Source organism: Schistocerca americana, chromosome 1, assembly GCF_021461395.2.
Source record: "Schistocerca americana isolate TAMUIC-IGC-003095 chromosome 1, iqSchAmer2.1, whole genome shotgun sequence".
Classification (NCBI taxonomy): domain Eukaryota; kingdom Metazoa; phylum Arthropoda; class Insecta; order Orthoptera; family Acrididae; genus Schistocerca; species Schistocerca americana.
In genome coordinates this window covers 88,050,779-88,062,006 of record NC_060119.1, presented here as the reverse complement: position 1 = coordinate 88,062,006, position 11,228 = coordinate 88,050,779, and the positions used below count along the sequence as shown (strand labels likewise).

Genomic DNA, 11,228 nt, shown 5'->3' with positions numbered 1-11,228 from the left:
GAAGACCTATGGATATTAAACTCCCATACACAGAATACCTCCTAAAAGTAAAACAACAAGCGATTCTCTCATGGCAGGAAGAATGGAATGAAAGCCAACAAACAAGAGGCAAAAGCTATGAACGTATACAGACATTCATACCAACACAGACATGGTTTGCGAACTTCAAACATTCGAGGAAAATTATGACGTCCACTGTGAGAATGCGTCTCAATCATGGATCTTTCCCTGCCCATTGACATAGAATCGGAGACTCCCTACTGTCAATGTGAAGAGGAAACAATTGGTGATGTAAATCACATCTTATTTCAGTGTAGACGCTATGAGAAAGGCTGAGTCGACTTTTTAAAGGAGCTCTTAAGACTTGGCCACTGCCAGCCGCTTTGCACGATCCCAATTCTCGGAGACACAACCAGGAGTACATTGCCATATCCCGGTTTCTAGCGAAAAATGAATTGAACTTACCTAAAGAACTTAACTAACAAATAAATTTTTAGCAGTCAACTATGTTTTGTAATCTGGTTACAATAATATTGATCTAAAAACATATGAATGTATGCCCTAAACAGTATGTATGACGAAGAAAAAAAATGTTACCTTGTTATATGTGTCAGTACATTTATTTGTGATGGCTAAAAAGTTTGTATGCTAGAAGCTAATAAAATAAAATAATAATAAAAAAGAAACAAAATAGTGATCACTGAGTGAAGCCTGGCAAAGATTTTATATAGCTTAACGACTTTACACATGTTTGGTGCAAGTGTCGGCTGTTTGTAAATATTGACATTGCGTGAGAAGTGAAAAGTCATAATGAGCGAGTCAGAAGGGAAGAAAGAAGAGGCAGAAACAAAGAAAATTATCCATACGTATCCATTAGTAAGGGTGAGTTCATCGTCAGCGAGTAATTCATAAACTATTGTAGGCGACATTCCAACTAATATTGTGCTTGAATGCTGTTCTGTAGCACTGCGATATGATTGACGAGATGAGAGGAGAAGCAATGGAACTTTGTGTAACAGCATGTGAGAAGCATGCTGCGAACAACGAAGTATGTAAGATATGTTTGTAAATTATCAACACTGAGTGAGATTTGCATGAACCCTTAGTTGTCTTAGCCTTTGTAACACATCATATCTGTACTTTGCATTAATTTATTTTTGTTCGCGAGACATGTTTCACTTTAGTCAGTGGCACGTTTTATATTAGCTGTGTGACGTTCAGACTTTTTCACCTAATGGATCAGCCTAGTCCAGAGGAAACATTTTGTAAGATGGTAGTTTCAGTAACTGTCACTGAATATTAAATTCGATCTGACACGTTTTATTTACATGGGAGCGTTCCTTTTTGTTTGCTGTGACCCGATGAATGGCAAAACGAACTGATGAATAGCAATATACATGTGCAATTTGTCTTGTTGGTTACCTGATTTGTCACTGTAGCACTTGTGCAGCCAGTTAACATTTACCTGCATCGGTCGAGCCATCCTGATTTAGGTTCTCCTACATCATTCCAGCCACAAATGAGGAAGATTCCTTCAACAAGGCCACATCTGATTGCCTGTCCTCATAAATACATACTTATATATCCTAAGTATATGCATATTTTGCCTTTTTACTTCCATTATGATGACAATTCCTATATCATTGTGAGATGATCCCTGTGTGAATGAATGAATGAATCAAATCAAATTGATGTCTCCTACGTGTCAGTGTCAGTTAAACTGTCAGCAAGAGCAGCACAGCTAGTTCCTGCTGCTAATAAGGCGAGTACACCATTTGCTTGTTACATATTTTTACAAGCTTGAAACAGGAGCGACTGCAGTAGTGGATAGGAACTGTGATTGTTGCGTACAGATGCGAGCTGAGTTGGCGACCCTTCACTCACAGCTCCAGGCTGCTTTGGCTTCCGTCACACAGCTTGAAGGGGCGTCACTGTGGGGGATCGAACGCAGGGATGCCAGGGACGTTGAGCACGCCCCACGTGTCCTCCAATTTGTCCACTGCTGTGGTCACCCCGTGTACTGCCTGCACTGAGGTTGACCTCTCACCTGTGGTCTAGTGGGAGATCATTCCAAAGTCTGGCAGGCATCGAAAGACTTTCCGAGAGGTCGATTGTAGGGCCTCCCCAGTTTGTTTGACGAATAGGTTTCGGGCGTTATCTGTAGCTGACGATGTCTCTGAGCTGGATGCAGTCATCGACCCTGTTCCAGAGGAAGCTTCTTGGCCCGCAAGGTCTGGGCATTCACAGAGGGTGGGTTTGCTGGTAGTTGAGAGCTCCAATGTTAGGCGCGTAATGGGGTTCCTTAGGAACATGGCTGGCAAGGAGGGGAGGGAAGCCAGTGTGCACTCCGTGTGCATTCCAGGGGGAGTCATTCCAGATGTGGAACGGGTGCTTCTGGATGCCATGAAGAGTACAAGGTGCAGTCAACTGCAGGTTGTGGCTCATATCGGTACCAATGATGTGTGTCGTTTTGGATCGGAGCAGATTCTGTCTGGTTTCGGGTGCCTAGCAGAAATGGTAAAAGACTGCCAGTCTTGCTTCTGAGATTAAGGTGGAGCTCACCATCTGCAGCATTGTCGATAGAACCGACTGTGGTCCTTTGGTGCAGAGCCGAGTGGAGGGTCTGAATCAGAAGCTCAGGTGGTTCTGTGACCATGTAGGCTGCAGATTCCTTGACTTGTGCCATCAGGTGGTGGGTTTCTGGGTTCCGCTTAGTAGGTCAGGAGTCCACTACACACAGGAGATGGCTACATGGGTAGTGGGGGCTGCGTGGAAGGGACTGGGTGGTTTTTTATGTTAGAGGGTCTGAGGGAACCACAGAAGGGACGTTCGTCTAAAAGTGGGCAGGTAAAACACTGTAAGGTAGTTGTAGAAACGATTGGTATTGTAGTTGTAAATTGTCGTAGCCGTGGTGGAAAAGAACCAGAGCTCCAAGCCCTAATAGAAAGCACTGAAGCTCAAATAGTTGTAGGTACAGAGAGCTGGCTAAAGCTGGAAATAAGTTCAGCCGAAATTTTTTCAAACGATCTAACAGTGTTCAGAAAGGATAGATTACAATTGGTGGTGGAGTATTTATTGCTGTCAGAGGTAGTTTGCCTTGTAGCAAAATTGAAGTAGATAGTTTGTGTGAAGTAGTATGGGCAGAGGCTATACCTGACAATCGGACTAAACTATTAATTGGATCGTTTCACCAACTCAGAAGATGTAGTTGCTGAACAGTTCAAATAAAACTTGAGTCTCATTTCAAATAAGTACCCCGCTCGTACAATTATAGTCGGTAGTGACTTCAATCTACCCTCGGTATGCTGGAAAAATTATACGTTTAAAGCTGGCGGCAGGCATAAAACGTCATCCAAAATTTTACTGAATGCTTTCTCAGAAAATTATTTTGAACAATTAGTTCATGAGCCCACTTGAAGCGTAAATGGTTATAAAAGCATACTTGACCTTTTAGCAACAAATAATGCTGGACAAATAGTGAGCATTGTGACGAATACAGGGATTAGCGACCACAAGGCAGTTGCTGCTAGGCTGAATACCGTAACACCTACAACCATCAAAAAGAAACGCAAAGTATATCTATTTAAAAAATCTGATAAAATGCTCTTAACGCCTATTTAAGAGACAGTCTTCACTCCTTCCAATCTGATCATGTAAGTGTAGAAAAGTTGTGGAATGTTTTCAAAGAGATAGTATTGGCAGCAGTTGAGAGACATATACCACAGAAATTAATAAGTGATGGTATTGATCCCCCATAGTACACAAAATGGGTCAGATCGTTGTTGCCAAATTTAAAAGAACACAAAATCCCCAAGATTGGCAAAATTTTACAGAAGTTTTAAATATATCACGTACTTCAATGCGAGATCCTTTTAATAATTTCCACAACGAAATTCTGTCTCAAAATCTGGCAGAAAACCCAAAGAGATTCTGCTCATACATAAAGCACACCAGTGGCAAGACACAATCAATACCTTCACAGCGCGATAACAACGGTGAAGTCACTGAGGACAGTGCCACTAAAGCAGAGTTATTAAACACAGTTTTCCGAAACTCCTTCACCAAAGACGAAGAAGTAAATATTCCTGAATTCCAATCAAGAACAACTGCCAAGATGAGAAACATAGAAGTAGATATCCTCGGAGTAACGAAGCAGCTTAAATCACTTACTAAAGGCAAGGCCTCCGGTCCAGATTGTATACTAGTCAGGCATCCTTTCAGAGTATGCTGATAAAATAGCTCCATATTTAGCAATTATATACAACCACTCACTCACAGAAAGCTCCATGACTAAAGACTGGAAATTGCTCAAGTCACACCAATACCCAAAAAGGAAAGTAGGAGCAATCTACTGAATTACAGGCCTACATCACTAACATCAATTTGCAGTAGGGTTTTCTAATGTATACTGTATTCGAACATTATGAAGTAGCTCGAAGAAAACGATTTATTGACACATAGTCAACACGGTTGCAGAAAATATCGTTCTTGTGAAACGCAACTAGCTCTTTATACTCATGAAGTAATAAGTGCTGTCGACAGGGAATGTCAAATTGAGTCCATAGTTTTAGATTTCCAGAAGGCTTTTGACACCATTCCTCACAAGCGTATTCTAACCAAGCTGTGTGCCTATGGAGTATCGCCTCAGTTGTGCTACTGGATTCGTGATTTCCTGTCAGAGAGGTCACAGTTCGTAGTAATAGATGGAAAGTCATTGAGTAAAACAGAAGAAATATCCGGCATTCCCCAAGGAAGTGTTACAGGCCCTCTATTGTTCCTGATCTATATTAACGACATAGGAGACAATCTGAGTAGCCGTCTTAGATTGTTTGCAGATGATGCTGTCATTTACCACCTTGTAAAGTCATCAGATCAAAACAACTTGCAAAATGATAAGATATCTGTATGGTGCGAAAATTGGCAATTGATCCTGAATAAGGAAACGTGTGAAGTTATTCACATGAGTACTAAAAGAAATCAGCTAAATTTCTATTATGCGATAAGTCACACAAATCTGAAGGCTATAAATTCAACTAAATACTTAGGGATTACAATTACAAATAACCTAAATTGGAATGACCACATAGATAATATTGTGGGTAGAGCAAACCAAAGAGTGCGATTCATTGGCAGAACACTTAGAAGGTGCAACAGGTCTATTAGACTGCTTAAACCTCACTTGTCTGCCCTATCAGGTGGGACATGACATCAAAAAAGTACAAAGAAGGGCAGCTGATTTTGTATTATTGCAAAATAGGGGAGATAGCGTCACAGACATGATACATGAATTGGAGTGGCAATCATAAAAACAAAGGCGTTTTTCGTTGCAACGGGATCTTCGCATGAAATTTCAGTCACCACTTTTCTCCTCTGATTGCGAATACATTTTGTTGGGACCCATCTAAATAGGGAGAAATGATCATCATGATAAAATAAGAGAAATCAGGGCTCGCACAGAAAAATTTAAGTGCTAGTTTTTCCTGCATGCCGTTTGAGGGTGGAACGGTAGAGAGACAGCTTAAAGGTGGTTCATTGAACCCTCTGCCAGGCACTAATTGTGAATAGCAGAGTAATCACGTAGATGTAGATGTATTAAACATTCAGGGAATGTGAACTGACAACAGTCACAATTGTAGTTGTGGATTACAGAAATGGTTGGAAATTGATTGGATTATTTTATTATAAGTCTATTTTTTAAGACCATGTTGGTCTAGCACGCAAGGTGGGAGTGTTAGCATGAATGAATTACAGCATGATTCTCTGATATGACGATCCTATAAAGATAAGCATGTACTGGGAATATGTTGAAAAATGTAGGGCAGATATTATGTTCAGTGTTTTTTAAATGCTGACTTTCGGCAAGACAGTGGCAAGCCATATCATCTAGAATGTTTGAACACCTTTCACAATGTGTAAAGCATAGCAGTGTTTTCCTGTGCCCTCCCAGTTCACCAGCAAGACATGTGATAGGTATGTTTACATAATATATAGTCTGTCAGTGATATCCACGATTTGATACATGTTACGGCAATATCAAAAATTCCGATTTCATCCATCTGCTTGGACCCCTGATGCCATCAAGAAGGTGATTACCCCTGTTTCCAGCAAATGCAATGTGGTCAACATGACATCACTAAATACACCCGTGAACAAAGATGTAAACAATGCAAAATATTTCACTCCCAAAATAAAATGAAATAAAAGGGACAACTACAGGAAATAGGGCGTTTACAGCTGAAAAAAGCCAAATATACAACAATATGAATAATTTAATCATTCCAAAACAAACGGAACTGAAAAATAACACATCTGAAATCCTTGAGAATAAACTGAACAGGGACACACACACACACACACACACACACACACAAAACTGTATCACAAATTTCACTTAACCTGTATTGCTCAAACAAAGGCAGTGACACAAGGACCACACAACTAGCAGAGCTGTCACCAAAACACACTCCATGATATCTATCAGTATAAAACAATACATATGAACTTCAGTTACCAATGCAAACCACAAAATCATAAAAAAGGAACAACTCTAACAGAAATTTCGATACCCATACATCAAAGAAAATTATGAACTTAAAGAAAAACACTACACTTCCTACAACAAGGAGTAGAAATACATAAAAACATGCTTACACCCTTAGTCAGCTGACAAATCTAGGCGCGCACACACACACACACACACACACACACACACACACACACACAAACCAAAAAACCAAGATAACCAGTACTGAAAACACCACAACATACACTCGTCCCTGGTTTAAGAAACACAGACTTTGCTCTATTTCATAAATTCTGTGCACTGCTGGCACTTAACACATTCTGCCAAGAGGCCATATTGCTGGAGAAATTTAGTTGTAGAATCTATATTGTCATGCATAGCAGCAATCAATGAATGACTAGTAAATTTTGTTGTAGGGTCCACACACAGTATCAAACGAAACATCAAAAAGTAACTTTGAAACCGTTAACAACACAATGAATTAACAATTTCGAAACAAAAAACAACTCAGTACGAATACCTAACAACATTAAAATAACTCACTGTCAAGGCTACATAAACAAGCTCCCAAAACCATCAAACACATATGACTAAGTTTAATGTCTTACATCATCACTCACAAACAATTTATAAACATAAACATTTCACATTAGAGTACACCACCATTTACCCCATCATATGCACTGCAAACAGAATCCATTTCAAAACATGCCGTGGCTCTAAGGCATCACACGACACAGCTCAGTTACACCATGGATCAAAACACAGTTACACCATGGATCAAAGCAGACAGGTGGAATCAGACCCTTTGGTTGATCCCAAAGTACTTTTAAACATAAGGAAAGTAACATTGCAGGTAACATGCTTGAGATGCAGCAAGTGACATGCATTTGCTGCTCAGAGATATGAGTTCACTTATTCCAGGCTCTGCTGGTTGCATAAAGTATACTGATCTGCATTAGGCATAGCCCGTATCAATGCATGCAGGCTAGGAAAAAATCCTACCTTCATAGTCTCGGATGTTATTGAATTTAGCATATGTTAAAATGAAGGACGAAGTAAGGAACACACATTTTTTTGTTTTCTCCAAAAAAATTTCTGCTCCAAGAAACAGCTCTCCAAAGATGACACTGTGCATACCATCTTGAAGTTGCGAATTTTGGAAGAAAATGTAAAATGCTGTATCTCTGGAACAGTTCTAGATTTTTGTTGGGGTTTTTTATTTGTAAGATAATTGCTTTATGAGTACAAAGAAATCCTCCATTTGGACTTATCTGTCAAAGTTCTTTTACTGTAGGGTTCTGAACTTTTTTATAATTTATGGATTATTTTTTCCAAAGATGCCAATCAATTAAATTTTGATTTTTGATTTCTTTTTTTTCTGTTGATTAGTACCATATAGTTCTACATTCCCTGAAAAGGAGAGCTTCCATTTTTAGGCTGAACAGGTTTTATGTACAATTGAAATTTTTGCCATACATAAAACCTGTTTTATTACCACATTATCACATAACAGGCTCATAAAAATCAAAACCAAGTTTTGGAAGATGGGTAAGAGACTTAGTTTTCAAGCATTGTAAATGGTTCTAAAATGTATGTGATAGGTCAAAAGGCTTAAAGGTTTCAATTTATACAACCTCTGTTTTGTACTGAAATTAGCCAGTCAATGAACTAAAAATGTGTTCCACTACTTAAGTATCTTCCTTTGATGTAGAATGATGCCTTTCTGTTGAACCAATAGGAACTGGAGCACTTACAATCTTCAAAACATTGTTGCTGTCCTTCGCCTGGAAACCTATATCCGGCAGCTGGTCCATGTGGTAGCATAGAGTTCACTACAATTTCGTTTAAATTATAACTGGTGTTTGTAATCTTTGCAATCCACTAGTCACATAGTCACATACACACCACAAACATCCCCCTTCTCAGGTTGTGAATCAGAATATTATCCTGCTGTTTCTGAGGTGTTGGCCGAGTGAATGAAATTTCTTCTTTCTTGCACTTTAAAGTGCGTGTAATATGAATTTACCCTTCCTTTGAGTCCAAAAATGTGTCTTCCGAATTTCTTTCATAGGACTAGTTTGTTTGGATCGTTCTTTTTTCTGCTCATGGTATTCTTTGATTTCCTCTTTGGACAAAAGAATAAGGGCTGTGGATGTGTAAGATTTCACGACTCTCGTAAAATCCTCAGCATTCTAAATCACAGGTGTATTTGGTCTGGAAAGATTATGTTTTGTAGCAAGATGCTTCAGCAGGCTGCTTACACCATCAAAAGGCTCCTTCCTGTGACCTGTGGCACTGTACACCCAGTCAGTTGGCACAAGCAACTTACTCGATTCAAAAATCTGGTAATGATTTTTAAAATGACTCGAAACACCATCAGAAATAATGATGATCTTCTCTGCCCCTGTTTGCAGTTTAAGAATTTTGCACATTGCTAGCAAAGCATGTGCTGAGTCATGTCCTGTGTCATCACTTATAACTGCAACACTTTTGGCCTTGTTTTGAAAATATGTCACTCCTGTAAAAATCGAAACCTGGTCATTACTCCAATGATGCCCTTGTACTTCTTGTGGGGAAATTGCAGACCATTACTCAGCAAAATCACAATGAAGCACTAAACATAGTTCTTCAGCCTGTACACACCCTTTCAATTCCGCAATGTGTTGTTACAATTTCTTCAGATGCTGGTGTGTTACTGCTTTCACTGACCATTTACCAAGTTCATCAATGAAACTATCAAAGGCAACAGTTTTCTTAATTAATTTATTTTTCTCCCATGCCACGTATGTAATTTCTGTAGAGTTACCTGATACGTCTTCGAGGCCAAGTGTCTGTAAAGAGAGTCCCTCCCTTTCCAGGGCAGTCACCACATTCTTGAAACAAACAAGTGTCTCACTTTGTGTCGCAGACTACTAGTGAGTTCACACGCCCAACCAAGGTGTCATATGTAACATGCTCCAGTGCGTTCTTCAAAATTACCACACAAAATTCAAAATTCACACATTATGCACATAAAAAGTCATCTCTAGGTGAGTGTGGAACTACCCACTAAGGTTGTAGTGCATAAAACTTTGATCTTCCAATATGTGAAGTTGTTTAGTTGCTCTTATAAATTGCAAAAGTTTCTTTAATACTGTGAGTCATGTACCTCTTCACTTTCACAACTTTTTGACCTTCAACTGTTATAGTTGTAGTGTCTGTTTTGTTGGCACTCTAGTGAGAACAGCCCCATTTATCTTCCAGATAAAAGGACTGCACTATTTGAACTTGAGCTGCTTCTACAGGGTGACCATAATAGGGATCTGGTCTTCCAAAGACTCCTTTTACATGCCTCACATTTCTTGATTTGTCTGCCATGTATTTTGATACTGATGGAGCATGGTTCAAAATTGTTTTCTTTGAAACCGTCTCAAGAATAATAGTTAAAACTTGCACCTTTTCACTGTAGGATGCACAATATCAAAAACTGAATTGATATTTGTGAAACATTCCTGGCAAGAGGTCCAAGAAGGGTTTGGTTCATTTTCTTCTGAAAATGGAATTTCTACTTTGAAGATTGTGGTCAGTTTTGCTGTAGTGTATTCATCCATAGTTTTAGTAATTTCTCTGTGCTTTCTTGACGCATAGAGCTTATGACTCGACTTCACTGAGCACGGTTTCTTAACAGGATTAACACCTACCTCTGTAGTTGACTGGTTCAGGGCATTTAATTCTTCCTCTATTGATGCAAAATCTGCATCATCTGCTCCAAGGGAGGCTTCACCTTGTTCAGATACTATCATCATTATTATTCTGTCAAAACATTTACAACACAAAAAGTCATCACTGGAAACATCTTCACTTTGAAACATAGTCTTCAGATGAGAACACTTATTCCCAGCCTGAACAAAGTCTATTTGTTTGTCTTATATATCACTCTTTTATGGATGTGCAAATAGATATGCACACTTCACTCACCTGTGGCCCCAGTCAGAAGACATTTCAAACAGTCCTTTTCACAAAACAGACAGCAACTGTGTCAATTGGCAAATTCCTCATGAAAAGCCAGAACTCATTGCGTGGTCTCAGATTTCTTAGAAGCCTTTTCAGTAAACAAATTGGCACTGAACAACTACAACACAGAAACCTGCAATGAACAACCACGGCAAAGAAACTGACAAGGAACTACACAAAGTGTAAGAAATATCTGCAACAATGAGAGTGAAAAGAAATATCTGCAACAAAGAAAGTGATAAGAAACAACTGCAACAAAGACAATGGAAATCAACATTGCAACAAAGAAATTAGTAAGAAACAACTTCAGTGAAGACATACATTACCCTTGAAAGTTAAATAAAGATTTCTTAAAATAAAACCTGCCCAACTTAAAAGTGGAAGCTCTCCTTTATAGAGAATATAGTACTACATGGTACTAATCAACAGAAAGAAATCTAACTTTTCTGGATTGGCATTTTTGAAATTTTTTTCTGTAAATTATAAAAAAAATTCAAAAGGTGACAGTAAAAGAACTTAGACAGATATGTCCAAACGGAGGATACCATTGCAGTCATAAAGCAATTATCTTTCAAATTAAAAAAATCTAACAAAAATATAATATTGTTACAGAGATACACCATAACATCATCGAGCTGGCTGTCTCTTTATGTATGAGGCGTATGAATTATGGCAACCATGATGTCTCTCAGTACACCTGTGAGCATAC

The 11,228-nt window shown here is 38.9% G+C and overlaps 1 protein-coding gene across 7 annotated transcripts in view; it reads left to right on the top strand.

The window, feature by feature from the left end:
• Positions 1-745: 745 nt before the first annotated feature.
• LOC124548527 (dynein axonemal light chain 4-like) overlaps positions 746-11,228 on the top strand; it is a 52,892-nt gene continuing 42,409 nt past the window's right edge. For 5 of the 7 annotated variants that reach the window (XR_006967702.1, XR_006967704.1, XR_006967703.1 and 2 more), the window contains exons 1-2: positions 746-882; positions 965-1,048. Coding sequence is in view for 1 of the 7 variants with exons in the window: in XM_047125180.1 (XP_046981136.1) it covers positions 811-882; positions 965-1,048 (156 nt within the window). In the remaining 6 variants the exon portion in view is untranslated. The remainder of the gene's footprint in view (positions 883-964; positions 1,049-11,228) is intronic. The other 2 variants (XR_006967706.1, XR_006967707.1) reach the window with 1 other exon arrangement.